The sequence below is a fragment of the Pezoporus wallicus genome, unplaced genomic scaffold (assembly GCF_028554395.1).
Source record: "Pezoporus wallicus isolate ANWC-B61680 ecotype Strahan unplaced genomic scaffold, APGP_CSIRO_Pwel_v1 contig_5767, whole genome shotgun sequence".
NCBI classification, from domain to species: Eukaryota; Metazoa; Chordata; class Aves; order Psittaciformes; family Psittacidae; genus Pezoporus; species Pezoporus wallicus.
The window spans coordinates 5882750-5898150 of NW_026640599.1; the positions used below are offsets into that span (position 1 = coordinate 5882750).

The 15401-nt window shown below is 35.3% G+C and overlaps 1 protein-coding gene across 1 annotated transcript; it reads right to left on the reverse strand.

Moving 5' to 3' along the window:
• Window positions 1–590: 590 nt before the first annotated feature.
• Window positions 591–14820, reverse strand: FANCB (FA complementation group B). The gene is made up of 8 exons (XM_057419615.1): window positions 13774–14820; window positions 12671–12823; window positions 12062–12154; window positions 7521–7649; window positions 6661–6827; window positions 4110–4546; window positions 3025–3262; window positions 591–1063 (listed from the first exon to the last, which is right to left on the reverse strand). Exons 1-8 carry the CDS (start codon window positions 14707–14709, stop codon window positions 643–645), a joined length of 2574 nt encoding a protein of 857 aa, XP_057275598.1. The 5' UTR covers window positions 14710–14820; the 3' UTR covers window positions 591–642.
• Window positions 14821–15401: the final 581 nt, after the last annotated feature.

Consider the following 15401-nt stretch of genomic DNA (forward strand, 5'->3'; position numbering starts at 1 on the left):
AGGTGTTTTATTACAGAGTGAAACTTTATGAGTTCTTGAAATTTTGTAAAAGGCCTGATATGGTTCTCCAGCTCCAAAACTTCAAAATCACTCAGACCTGAGGGTGGACTCTAGAAGATAGGGCTGCAAGGTACAACCAGAGTTTTCTTCCTCAAGTAGTATCATTACAAGTTATTTGATATATCACAAACATAAGATCCCTCTTCTTTAAATTTGTCAACCCCCCCCATAGTTAATTACTTTTTGTTACTCAGCTTTGATCGTTTCTATAGCTGTCTTAAGACTGAAGTTTTACCTGTGTAAATGGTCATCTTTCAAGTTTAAAAGGACTATTTTAAACTGTACATACTTGTTATCTTTTTTCCAATACAGATCATTTGTGATTCATGAAATATAATTTTGGAAGAGGAATTATTAGAAAATACTTTAAAAATAGTATTTTCAAATTATGTAACAAAGTAACAACTCAGCTACCTTTAATATTAAATTCTTGCCACACCAGCTACAAGTCATCAACCAAAATACCAGTATTTATCTGTAGAAATAACTGAGCTATACAATAAAAAGTACCCATGAAAATATAAATATTTAATAGTATAATTTTTATAAAATAGTCTTCAAGATAAGTATAGTAAATAGTTTCTAGAATTTGCTCAGTCTCCATGCAATCATATCTGAACTGCGCTGAGCAGCTGCGATTTTCAAAGAAATTTCCTGGTAAAGGGCACCATTCATTGTTTGATTCATACTCAGCATACTCTCTTCCCCTTCATTCCGAAGCTTTTTTCTGAATTGCTGAACCTCTTCCTCACTGTCCAGTAAAGAAGCCACGGGAGCATCAGTGATTGTCTTGCCAGACTCATTCCCCCATGTCAAACTGTTTCCAGCTTTACTTTCTTTTGAGAAGAAAGAATTCCTAGAGGTGAGCATTTCTTTTTCCAAAGCCAGTGCTAACTGTTCAGTCAGTATACCTTTGCTTCCACATTTCAGGAGTTCTACATCACAGCTTGGTGGGAGAACTCTAATAAGGCTATAAAGGCACTGGAACAAAACAGTCAGATTTCTGTAAAATAAGATGATGACAATTATTATTATTCTTAGAACTACCTTGTATCTTCAAAATTCTATCACGGAAAATAAAACAAAATTACTTAATATGAAACAGGGAAACATATATGCTGATTATGCTTTTAAGTATTAGGCATACTGTACATACAAGAGTCAGCAAAGGTTTTCTAATGGTACACTAGCCACCACTTTGACACTAAGCAAACCTCAGGAACATTACTATTCTATGTTAAAATATATGTGCACAATTAAGGTTTCATGAGCATTAGTTGTTTCTTTAAACAGCAAGCCATTGTACATGAAGGCTACATATAATAATACAAAGGAAATGCATTGTTTAGTCTACACTTAGGGGGAGTAAAAAGTCACTTTTATTCATAGATTGTCATGATCAACTCACAGCATGGCTATCAGGTGGCCCACAGCTCCTATTTAAATGGTCATTATAGAGGGAAAGTTGCACTTAAAAATCAGACATTCAAAATTATTAAGAAAGCAAGATAAAATAGTGCTTGTAATCAGCAGGAACCTACTCTCCTGGACACCAGTGTAGCATATATGACACAATGACATAGCCCTTATTCTAAGAGGAATGTAGAGTTTGTCCAAAGTCTTCTTTCCAGTGTTTGCCATGATACCTTTTGACGGGGAAAAAAAAAAAAAAATCCCAGAAAAAAAATACCACCAAACCCCAAACCATCCACAATAATAAAACCAAGCAAAAAAAAAACCAAACCCCAAAACCCTACAAGCATCCTTAGGTAGCTAGTTTTCTCAGAAAGGAGTAATTTCAGGAAAAAATGCCTATTTCAATTTACTTATCTTGAACCTTCCACTACTTATAACAGCTATAGTAGTTTATGTTAGTTCTGAGAGGCTGTGGAAAAAAAAATAGTCTGTAGTTCCCACCAATCACAGAAATATCCCAGCTGGATAAAAGATTAATCCAAAGATGGGAAACAAAGACATAGAAAATACCATCATAGTTACACCATAAACATGCAGTTCACTATTAATACTAATTGGATTAGAAGTGTATAGTATCAACTAACATTTTAAAAGGAATCAAAAGCCTTTAGGCTTAAAAGTTTACTGATTGACTTCTTAAACAATTTAGCCTTTCCTCTCAGATAAAAGAGGGGAAAAAACTCCTACATTGAGTAAAAGATTCAAACTCATAAATTAGAAACTGCTGAAAGATATACCTTCTCTTTCTTTTATTTTTAAGCTAGAAGTCTCCAGGACAGGCAACATTTGTCAGTACAACATATTTTTATGTTGTGAGCCATATCCAGCTAAATGATATATCATGGCAGTATAACTAACTTGTATAGCCTGCTTTAGGAAATTTTATAGACATACATCCAAGAATCTACGTAAGAAAAACAAATCACTGAGACTCTTCAAATTATTTACTTTTCAAAGACATTGTGGGTAGGAAATAAATACTTCAGAAACACATACAAAACTGGACTAAATTTATGTTGCAGTACCAAACTACAAAATGACACAGCAATAAATTAAAATTTAATATAACTTAAGGTTTGTTGCTGTTTGTTTAGGGGTTTTATTTGTTTTTAATATTCCCTTAAGATATTTTTTTAAAATCAACACATATTGAAGAAAAATTGTTAGACTAAGAATAATGTAAAAAAAAAAAATAACATTCAAGCACAGCAAAATGAGCAAAAGAAATAGTACCAAGCAGATATTAGCTGGAGACTAGATTTATCTGTAATTCAATGTTCTAGCCTAGACAAGATTAAACAATACAACTGTTCAGTCATAGCTCTGATTTCAAATTAATCTGTTATTGCTGGTGATTGTCATATCATTAGTATTAGAAGCCTATTAATTATGGTTTTGGCGGTTGTTCATGGTACCTGTAAGAAATACTGTAAGGATAAAAAAGTGTGCATGCAAACTGAAAATACAACTCTTTTTAAGCAATTTTACCTGCAAAATAATATTAGAAGCCCTTCGAATGGATTTTTCAGGGTCCATTTAAAAACTGTACCGTATACAATTCCTGCTTTATGACAGAATATGTTGTCATGGCATTCCTTAAATGGTGTGCACTCCATTTCTCCCAGTAACCATGAATTTACCGGAGTCAATGTGCAATCAGAAGACACAATTTGAAAGGAGAATCTGACAGATACTGCAAGGACAGCAAGTATATCTTCCAAGGAGCCTGCAAAAAAATACAGTAACAAAATATTTGGCCTGAACATTTTGATCATGTAGTATGCATTAAGCTTTGCTTATGCAAAAACTTGGGTTTACAGCCCCAGTTTTATGTAGTTTGCACCTGCATACAGGCATTTTTGGGGAGTTTTCACCTGAATTCTTATACCTATTTCTATCAAGCAAATGAGTTAGCTGATTAATAAAGCCCCACCTATCTAATGAAAGCTCTAAAGATAAATGCCACCTTGCCAAAGACTATTAACAGCCTTCTGCAGACAGTAAGATGACATGCTGGCTTTAGCCCATGATACAGCATTAAAGGAATAAAGAAATTAAAATTCATTACAAATTATCCAAAGGGTATTTCAGTACATGAGCAGAAGCACAATTCAAAATCAATTAAATCAGGAAAACTAAAAGAAACAAAAATAAATGACCTTAATAGACATGTAGATGAGGAAAAGCTTCAATTACTTTGGTATTATCTAAGAGGTAATACTATAGCAGAAAAGAAAATATTCTTGTATCTAATAAATAGTTAAGTATCTTTCTTGTAGGAGAAAAAAAAAAACAGCCTTCAGCAACCTGTACTCATCTTCGGAATTAACCTATTCAGAGACATTTCAGCACCAATGAAAGCACAAAACCCCTACAGGAAATCACTGAACATTTTTTCCATTTTGAAAAATGTTCCGTCTTGTATTCCACTCAGCTTTTAATTCCCAACAGGTCTATGCAGTTCATGTTCAAAGACAGATGTGATTACATCTTCAAAACAGCTTGGCATCACTTACAGTGAACAGAAGAATCAACCATGTATTTATGAATCCAAAATGTATCAATCCATTTACCTGTACAGTAATTATTATCCTTTAGCATCTTTACTGAATATTTTCCGTTTGAAACATCTTCCAGACTTAACGAAATTTTCCCACAGAGTACAGTAATCTTTTTGCTCTCCTCTAAACTATCAGTCTGATGTTTTTGTTTCTTCGCATGTAGAAGAACTATGCAACATACACGGTGAAACGCCAGTAATGGTGAAAGGCTGGTAACAGCAATGACTGACTTTGCTTCACTCAGCTGAGGAAACTCTTTTTTCATATCATACTTGCCATGCAAGTCCAGTTTCATCTTTTTTGGAGGAGGCTCAATTTGACAGGAGGAGACAGTCAATGCTGAGAAGGTTTTGTTCAGCTTAATGATCTTATTTCGACACTCAATAATTGGAGAAATCGAAGAGAACTTTTGATCCACCACTAAAGATAAACTGACATCACTCAGTGACCTGTGAAAATCCATATAAGATGACTGCACCCCCAGTTTGTATTTTGTTTTCTGACAAATAACCAGAACTTTGCAGAAATATATATGTGTGTGCATCTATCTATCTATACACACACGCACAAACATTTAAGACTACCACAAACTCAGTATCATTCCAGGTTAATTCATAGACTGTGCAAAGAGTGTAAGTCCTTCAAATGACTATTTCATCTAAGCTTAGTATAAAGATTTTCAAAACGTAGACTGAATTTCTAGGAGTTAGATGCCTCATTTCAACTGAAAAAATTTGGATTTCTAATTCACCCAGAAAATGTTGAAAATTCCACATAGCCATGCAGATACTCTATGACATTTATAATTTATTTTTAAAGACTTTTCTTTTAATAAAAAAAATTACAGAAAGTATCTTCTGCCCTTTTTGGGGACTAAAAGCTTTTCTGATATTCTATTTTATAGATACCCAAACAAAATTGAAGGTAGGAAGTAAAATAAAAGGTTTTAAATACCTTTAAAATGCAGTAATTTCCTGAAATACGCAAAGTACTTGATTTATTTAACACAGGGTTCTTTCAATGAAATGCAAATATTACTATTTCAGATACTCTCTTAATGAATATTTTATTCTGTCAATCAATTCAGTCTCAAGATGTCATCTGAAAGTCTTATGACTATCTTTTTCTTTAGGGAGAAATATCACCACCTCGTAATGCAATCTAAAGCTTCACTGCAATCCTGCCTTATTAGTAAGCACAAAAGTAATCAATAAAGACTTACAGTGTTGGGATGGAGAGAAAGCAAGCCCTTTTTCCCCGTAAACACAGGTCTTTGTGAACAGTACTGAACTGGAGCCCAGCAGACCTAGGTTCTGCTACTAGCCTACCAGGAAACCTTTGACAAATGACTTCATCTTCACAAATCTTTTCTCAACCGTAAAAATGGGGGAGAGAGCAATATTGCTGCTAGTTTATAAGGGGTGGTTCCAAATCTTCTGAGAATTTCTGAAGCTATACAGGAATGAAGTATTTCATTTTCAAAAATAAAGTCATCATCATCAAAGCTAGAAGAATGAATACTGGAAAGGCAAAAACAATCTCTTGCCTCAGTGGCTCTTAACAGAATCTGTCACCAAGATGAAGTCAACTTTCTTGTAAAGTTACAGCAGTCTGGAGGTTGAGAAATAATATACCCACAGCTCCAGCAGAATGGCCAAAGGGCATAACAGGTCAGCTCTCTCACCACCACCTGAATGATTTTCAGTGGCATCAGTAGTCTTTAAGCTTACCCTAACACAGTATCAGCTACACTACTTGTGGAGATACAGCTCAAAAGGAAAGTTCTGACTCCACCACAGTTTACATTAAAACAGAAATTTACAGTGTGCGTTGTGTAATGTAATCCTGGTTTGCTGAAATGTGTTCCAAATTAATTTGCTCCCTGCAAGGAGGAAATGACACATGCAGTATTTACATCTGAGCAATTAAAATGAAGAGAATAAATGAATACATTTGAAGACAATAATAAGAATAAACAAATAACTTTGAAGGTTTAAGTATTGTATGTCTGATTGTTCCACATGTTACACAATACATAAGCCTAGCAAATATTTATTTGAATGGACACTTGGCTGGAGCACACTTCAGTTCAAAAGCCGAGTATTTATTAAGTTGATCAGTGAATTTAAAATGCTTTATTTTGTGATTCTTTAAAGCAAATCACTCTTCAGGAATGGCAAGATATTAACAGTAAGGCATCAAGAACTATATAGCTAAGACAAAGCTTTATCTACACCCCATACTAGTATCAGCATAGCTATGTCAGTCAACATGGACTATGAAGAAAACTCTTCCGTAAAAGCCTCCAGTAATGATGTGTTTATACTGACACAACTGATTTTTTCCTATACAATGTTTGGTTTGTTTTTTTTTGCGCAGAGCTGGAGAGATATAAGCAGCAGCCACAACACTGACAAAGACACACTTGAAAAATTTTATATACAGATGTTCAAAATGAGAAAGTTCAAAGCTCAAAAGTGCACTCTTGCTACTGCACAGCTTAACCTGCAAATTCAGTTTCTATAAAACTACTCAAAAATATGATATAAATTTATATACTTACAAGTAAAATGATTCGGTTAGTTTTACTCCAACTATCAAGCTGTCACCAACAACACGCTGCCACAATTTCTCTGTGAAGTGCTCTGGGACTTTGGATGCCAATGAGGTCTCTTTACTAAGAGAATGAGGAGGATTTTCTACATCATCCCAGAGAGAGACAAGACCTTCCTTACAGAAAAACGTTGGGTCTTTTAGATAAAGTGGAGACATTATTTCTTTTTAAACTGCATTACTTCTCGTTTTACCACAAATGATTGCTGGAAGTGCTTCTAAAATACCTAATTGAAGTCTATATACACTACTTTATTCTCTACAATAGATTCAAAAGATAAAATTGCATTTTCTTAAAACACTATACCACGAAAAGTACAACTCATTCTCTCCTTGTAAACAAGATCAACTCCATTTCAAGTAAATTAGGATGCTTCTTTTGAGCAACACATTAAGATAACATTTTCCCAAGCTCAACCGCCTTCTCAGCGCACAGTTCACTCTGTTCCCATTATAAAATGAACTTTGCTTATACATATCTATGACAGCTCAATTTTCCTAACATGTTCAGCCGTAGATAGGTATTCAATATCTAGGCAACTGTGCCAGTTAAGATTGCACAATCCACTTCTGTGTTAGATGTTACTCATCCATGCAACTCAGTTGTCAGCTGGTATTGTGCAAATCAATTTCAAGAAACCCAAACTTATGCACATACACTGGCAGGTTAAGGTAATAAACCAGACTTAAAAAGCAGATTAATGAGTTTTGATAGTGACAATACTACTGATGAAAGTAACAAGTGGCTGAGAGAAGCACCCTCTACAAATGGCTGGGCAGAATTCAGAATTGATCTCTTCTGCAATTTACCTCTTTTGCAGTTGGTAGGATATGAGTTCTTTCTTCAACGAGATCTATTAATGCTCTGCAAGATTCAAGAATAACCTTCTTTTTGAGTCTTAAATGCTGCTGTAGCTCTCGGACAGAAGCGTAACCAGCCTGCAAAAGATAAAAATTATCATTACACTTACGCTTAGGTCTACTGCAAATAAGAACCAATATTGAAGGTACCAATATATTTCTTCAGCTTTCTATTTTTATGCAATCAAGATCCAGAATATTAATCCGAGTATCTTGGCCTCTTGATATGAAACCTCAAGTTTAATATGAACTTTTAAGGTCAATTTTATTTAATTATGTAGATATTCAGCCCTTTCATTATTATTCCTACTTCCCTTTTCCATTGATATGAGTTTCAATTTCTTCTCAAGATTCATACTGATTACTGGTCAACTAAATATATTGAACAGTTGGCAGTTTTACAAACTGAGAAAAAAAAAAAAAAAACCTCAAAAAGATAGCAAGAAAGCAGCATGCCAGCACCAGCTGCTTAGATTTTAAGAAAGCTCTCAAAAGCTATTATCAGGAAAGCAAGATCCTGAGAAGTCCTATGCTGCCAAGGAGTGGAGAGAACAAAGCTCACCACTGGAATGCAAACCCAAAATTCTCACCACCCCCCCCCCCCCCCAAAAAAAAAAACCTGAACAAATAATCAGGATCAATCATAAGCAACTGACAAGCCTGAATAAAGACCACTTCATGTAAGCAAAGAGATGCCCTCTGCTCAAGGTGCAATGGTAAAGACCATTTACAGAAAGCAGCACTCATCATTATAAGTTCTGTAAAAAAATTAATTTGCTATCTATCTAATCATGCATTGCAAGTACGAGATTCCAAGCAATAATACAATGCCAGACTTGAGAGAGGAGAAGAAAAGGAAGATTTAAGAACAAGGATGCTTTTATAACACCTTCCTAATCAAGGTCATCAGAATATTGAACTATTTTCTTACTGCCATTGATGAGCAACTCCTGAATAAATAACTGAGAAACAAAAAGCAAATGGCGAATCACAGACTGTCAAAATGGCCAAAGATTCACTGAGGTATGCCTGCTTATCAATCTGACATTTGCTAGCCCTTTTTCCTCACAAAGCAAACAAGAAAAAAGACCCAAAATCTACCACATGGCAAACCAAGACTGGGTAGTGCCTCCATCAGCTCCCTCTGGCACATCCTTTCTGCCATATGCCAAGATATATTATGCAACAAAGCACCAGTAGAAGTCACAATCTCTGCACAGGGAAACTAAGAAAATAAAACTAGATCACCTTAAAATATAAAATAAACATCAGCATAAAAATAAAGCAGTCTAGACCCAAACACAATATAGCTGTAAAACAGCATGAACAGCAGAAGAGATGAATCACTGCCAAAAGTGAAGCAAATTAAGGCAGAGGCTTAGTAGTAAGCAGAACAGCCAAGTGCTTTGACACATTCCATTTAAAGTTGCAGCATTCATAAACAAATAAATTAATACCCATACATACAAAGCTAAAACCACTGAGCCAAGAACTGTGGCACTTCTAGAAAGCAAAGAAAACGGAAAGGAACATTCATGATGGTTAAGACTAAAAAATACAGGGAAAAAAAAAAGGTAAAATGGAAAAAAAAAAATAAAAGCCAGAGAGAAGCAATTCAGAAATCTACAGGCTGAAGCAGCTCATGCACTAAATAACTGGGTCTGTGTTTTTCAAGTGACTAAAATCCCTTATGTAAAAACACCAAAAAAACAGGCCAATCCAGAACAGATGAAAAATTACTTAAAACTGACACTAAAAATAGTAATAAAAATTAAACCATAGAACATTTCTTAAATTTCTACCCACCACTAAATCAGCATTATTAGAATGAGAACAGAACAACCTGACAATGCAGCAATTCAACGTTAGCACCAATAAGGATTGAAAAAATACCTGCCCAAAACCAGGCAAACCAAGTCAAAGGAAACAAGTTAATCACAGGAAAAAGAATCTGGCCTTACAATCCATACACAACTGTTAAGTACTTGTGGGGGGAACAGGCCAGTGGACGTAAAAAGACACTTCTTTTTATATCTGGTATAAGTCCCAGAACAACCAAACCCATGAGAAACCCTGTAACCTCAGCTCTTGTAACATAATTGCAGTACTCTATCAAAGGGAAGTCTTCTTCAGAGGGTACTAAAACGAGTGTTAAAGAAAAAAAGTCTTCAGAGGAGAAAAGGCTGGATGCAGGCAAAGGACAATTAAAAAATGCACAGGCTGATACATTTTTAAATTTCCCTACTGCAAAATGCAACTTACATGTATTACTGCATACAACTTAAATGCAACCTCCTTATAATGCAGTGGACCATAATTCAGCCCTGTTGAAGTTCTCACACGGCTAGAAAACAGCTATGCAAATGTGAAATAAGGGTTAAGCAACAAAATATGAAAAAGGACTGCATCTCCTATTTCTTTTTGCCCTAAAAGATTCCATAGAGACTGTCAAAACGTGTTTTGATTGCAGATTTCTGGAAGACCTAAATTTTGATGATAAAGGCTAAAAAAAACTTTGGAAGCTAAGCAGGATCCATGCACTATGGTATCAAAACAATCATCATTGAAATTCAATTATATATCAGATGACAAAAAAAACAGCAAGAGTATTTCATCATTCAGGGAAACATACAGAACAACGGAGATCTCAACAAGGAAGCAAGAGTAAGGTCAAAAAAGAGATATCTGCATATACTTTGAAATTCATCAGCATAACAATAGCAAAGATTTACAGCATTAAAACACAGGAAGATTTCCGACTTGCTTACAATGCTTGTGCATTGAAAACTAGAGATCAAAAAGATCTCTAAACAAACAAATGAAAGTCTTATGGAGGAGTCTGTGTCTAAGAACTTTATCAGCAGACGCTACATGAAATTTCCAGCCAGTGCTTGTTTCTGGCAGAACCAGTAGAATGCACAAAACAGACTATTCATTTGATCTTAACACACTCACAGAGCTGTACCGCTGAAAGCCAGTTGGTGTACTAAAAGAACAGTCACAGAACATAGTTACACAAAATATACAGCTGTCAATTGCAATGGAAAATCTTCCTTTCAACAGTGGAACCAACAACAAATGAGCAACAAACTAACTTCTGTGTTGTAGAGAGGAAAATAATGTAATCAGTAGGGAAAGAACGCAGCTGTTTTAAAATAGATAATTACCTAAAAGAATCCAGAAACAACTAAAACAACATGCAAACTGACCAACTGTAAAAATGCAGGGTTGGAAGGGACCTCAAGAGGTCCCCAAAATTCAACCAACTTCTCCTTTCTTACACCTTCCAGTTTCTGAAAAAAACTGAAGGAAAATTAAGAAAAAACAAAACCATAAACTACTATCCAGTGTTCTCCAAACAACGGCTTTTATCTCTTAGAAGTTGTATAATAACTAGACATCTTGTTTGTAATTAAACCTAGAAAAATCTTTTCTTTTTTAGACTTTTCATAATATGCCATAGTCCTCCTTTTCTTCCAGTAATAAACTTCCGCCAATTAATTTGATTAATTTTTAAAGACTGTAGATAAAACTGTCACAATATCCTACTTAAGGTTTCACTAATTCTCAAATGACAGGAACAATTACGTCCTATCTCAGATATAAGCACTGTTAGCAAACTTAACAATAGCCTCACATCATTGGCTCAATTTGAGATTTACGCTAACCTCCTAAAACTTTTTGTTTTAATCAATCTTCCAATTTTGTCAATTATTACTTACTTGGTATAGGCCATCACACAGCACTGCAGAAGAACATCTCTGAGAGTATGCTGGGTGCTTACTACCCTAGGTAGAAAGGCAGGCAATGCCATAGTCCCATTGATCACTTGGACTATGGCAAGTCGTCCCCCCCAGCTTGTTTTATAAATGATGCTAATTAAAAGAAGGATACATTTTAGCTTTACCTACTGTACTTAACAAAATTATCCCTGCAAAATTATGCTTATAAAATTGCTAGTAACAGGAGGAAAAACATCAGTAGGTGGTGAAATAACCATGGTCACTAATTGAGGCAAAAGTGAAAATCAATTTGATTGAAGTCTGTGGACAAAGAAACAGACCATAACACTCATTATTTTCCGGATTGACTGGCACTCTCATTGGCACTCACTGGGGATCTGGCTCTACACTATCTCAAAGTATGTAATGCGGAGCAAAAGTAGTAAATGTTCTGGTTTTGCTAAATTGATAGTTAAATATCTGTAATATGAGTGTTATGAAGCTTTGACAGGATAGCTTCAGCATAGTTACAAAATTTTCATTAAAATTCAGTTAGGCACTTCCAATTACCCAAATGCATTTGTAACAACTGAGAGAACTGAAACACAAACTATCATTGATTCAAGAACGGATACCTAACAATGTTGTCTTCTCCCTGAAACACTTCTCCAATAAAACCAGTATCATTAACCTCTCCCTTCAGCTAATGTAATGGTACAGAAAAGTAATTTGGAGAAAATAACAGAGGCAGAACTATCAAGTACAAACCTGTAATCGTGTTTCAAGGGCTTGGACAGTAAGCAAACCATTCTCTTGCAATCCTTCTGCAGCAGGAGCATCATGTTTATAATTAATTCCACTCTAAAAAAAAAAAAAAAAAAAAGAAACAACCCCCTGAATTAATTAAAAAGCTGAAGGTAAGGCATAGGCTATTACAAAGCATTATAAAAATCTAGGGAAAATAGAAAAAAACAGCAAAATCACAGTGTGCATTTTACAAGAAAAATCTTCTTAATTCAATTAGAGTGTGATAGCACATAACGGAACGAACCAATTATAAGAAGATAATTAACAAGCACTATGGCCTTAATTAAGAGTTCTTCGACAAAAAGTAAGCATTGTAGCATACATATGTCAAGCATTTGCAGCTGCATTAATTTAATTTCCCCAAATTAGGCTGATGTTATCAAAGAAATAGAATAATCTCTTCAGATAAATTATTTTATGTTTACAGCAAGGAAGGTTAGATTCAAACTTCAGAGCATTTCACAACACACATCAAATTTCACTTTGCACCAATCCTTCAGCGATTTTATGCTGTTTTGTTAATTTAGTAAGCACAGACTGAGCAGCTGAGAAACAGCAAGCTGAACTTACTGCATAGTCGACCTCTCCAAGATCTGTTATTTTGAATGTACTTAACACATCTGTATTGGAGTCATCCTTAAAAAACAGTAACAGTTGCTCACTTCCAGACCCAATAAAATCATCCACCAGAACAGACTTCACTCTTTGCCATTTGGAAGCCACCTACAGTAGAAGAGGTTTTAAAATACATAGTTTTTAATAAATCTTCAATTTGAAATTTAATTTTGGTGAAGCGTGCTTTTCATAAAGAGGCAGCCTGTTCAAGTGTGTGGAATATAGTTATGTTAAGAAGCTTCAAGCTCTCACTCTATCATTAGAGTCTATGTAACTCTGGGAAAAAATAGCTACTTTCCAGAACACAGAGAAGATGATAACTTTTCAGTGTACTCAAACAGCTGAATAGCTGAGTGCTGTAACATTATTTAGAACCAATAATGTTTGCAGATCTGTTAAAGACATGATAACCTTTGATATTCAAAAGTACCTTTGTTGCATTAAGCACTCAAATATGTTTGAAAGGTAAAGACAAATATATATAATAATGCTGAGGACTAAATAAGACTAAAGACATTTCTTCAGTTATGTAAATTGTCTTGATAAGAGTGTCACAAAAGCCTAACAGTTAACGTTGTCTGTCCTGAGTTTAGAAAACATAAGAGAGGCCTCTTGTCATTTTCGTGAAACAATACTTCTTGTTACTAGGAAGTGAGATTCAAAACGCTTTTAAATTTCAGCAAGAAGTTTATGCTCTGCAATGGTGCTAGCTTACTTTCGCTTTAACACAAATTATGCAATCACACTCACAAGTATCTTACAATTTCAGGTTCCAATACTATGGAATTTTTCAATTAGAAACAGAAGCTTTGGCTCAGATTCATGAAATGTATTATTAAATAACAGAATCCAGGGTTTGCTGTCAGATACATAAGCAAGCAGTGAAAGCAAAACAATCTCATACTTTAGGTAGGTTATTTTAACAGAAACAACAATAACAAAAAAAAAAAGTTCAAAACTTAAAACATGCAGCTTTTTGGTTGCAGAAACTTCTAATAACAGAATATATACAAATAAAGACATAGTAGTAAAAGGGAGCTGCTTAAAGCCACAAATACCTGTAAGCTGTCTCTCCTCTGTACGACGCAGACATTTCCAGAAGCAAACGACACAATAAATAGCACATCATTGCTACTGGTTACAGCTGTTTTTACTGAACATGGTTTCTCATAAGGAAGCTCACAAACACCTTTAGGGAGACCATCCTGGAACCAAATAAGCTGATTCCTGTGGGTTATTGCAACAAGCGATATTCGGAGCTGTTTTTTCAGCATCTCATTCTTGCAGACATAGACAGAAGATACCACTCTGCTGTATGCATGAGGCATAAAGCATGTGCCAGTTAGCATTTTTTGTGTTTTTATTGCATAGCCAAAGAATTCACTACCCCAGATGGCTCTGTCTGAAGTGGAAAACTCATCCTCATCTTCATCATCTGGCAGGCAAGTAGTTCTTATCCCTAAGACAACTGTGCCTTTATCCTCCATTTCACCTGTCCACACAACAGAAGAAAGCTGAACAGGAGCACTTAGAACTGTGCAGGTGTCAGAAGAGATGTAGAACAGCCTGTTGGCATGCCTCCACAACACTGAAGGGCCAGGAAACAACCTGATGTCTTCTTTCAGCTCATAATCCAATTTAAAATAAAAGGACTGCTCAAATTGATTTGAGCTGTGAAGCAACAACAAAAGGTATTTGATAACATTGTTTCGTTTTCTCTTTTTTATCAAAATGCAGGGAAGAATAATCCCTGTTCTGGAATCTGTTGTGCAGCTACAACAAATTATTTCAATTTTTAAGTGACTGGCACGCATGCTGAATGCTCCAGAAGACTTCTGAACAAACAGCTTAGTGTCTCTGTTGAATGCCATTCTTCTGACACACAAGTTTGTTGTTTTATCAGCAGTGCCCTCCACATGTTTTGTGTTTGACAGCTGAAACAGAAGGACTTCGCCGTTGTAGGACAAGATTTGCTCTTGCTCATCCAGAAGCATCTTTATTCATGTATATTCCTCTACAAGAGGATTGTATGCACCTCCATTTTTGTCAGGATTCTCTCTGAAAAAAATTAACTTATCTGAGTGTTTTCCACCTACAAAGACGAAGAGGAAAAAAATGTAATTTTGGGAAGAGCTGAACAGATCCTTAAGAATTAGAAAAACTACACACTGCAAAGCAATGACAGCCTAATTTGAGAACATGACTCCAGTATGTGCTTTACCTTGAAATGAAGTTAAGCAACTTTATACTGAGATATTTCAGTGGCAGAAACATTTTTTAAATATATATATATATATAATAAATAAATTTATTTACCACAGCGTGATACAGGTACACATCATACCATAAGTTGAAAGAAACCATCCCAACCCATGTATGCAGTTTGTGTGACTGAATTGAAAGTGTCAGCTCCACAGGGAAACTAATCGTGCTTTGAACTCTTAAATTTAAGAGTTTTCACTCAGGTACAGGCTTCGTTAATAAACACAACTCATTCTTAGTTAAAATTATAAACTTTTTTCAAGCAAAAAGTTCTCTGAAGAAGAGTCCAGCCACTTTGTTGCCAAGTTGGCTCCCTCCCTTTTCCTCTCCCCCTTCAATCTCTCCCCTGACAAGACCCCGGGTTCCAGAGCGCCCCGCAGCCTTCTCACCAAGTTTCACCAACTTCAGGGGTGCAAAGGGCACA

Bases quoted from the DNA above. Each gene is read 5' to 3' on its own strand.
- FANCB (XM_057419615.1), bottom strand. From the start codon at position 14,709: ATGCTTCTGGATGAGCAAGAGCAAATCTTGTCCTACAACGGCGAAGTC. The intron at 12,824-13,773 runs GTATTTGTGGCT...CTTCTACTGTAG, and splicing joins AGAGGAGAGACAGCTTACAG to GTGGCTTCCAAATGGCAAAG. The intron at 4,547-6,660 runs GTAAGTATATAA...GGATTTTCACAG, and splicing joins CTAACCGAATCATTTTACTT to GTCACTGAGTGATGTCAGTT.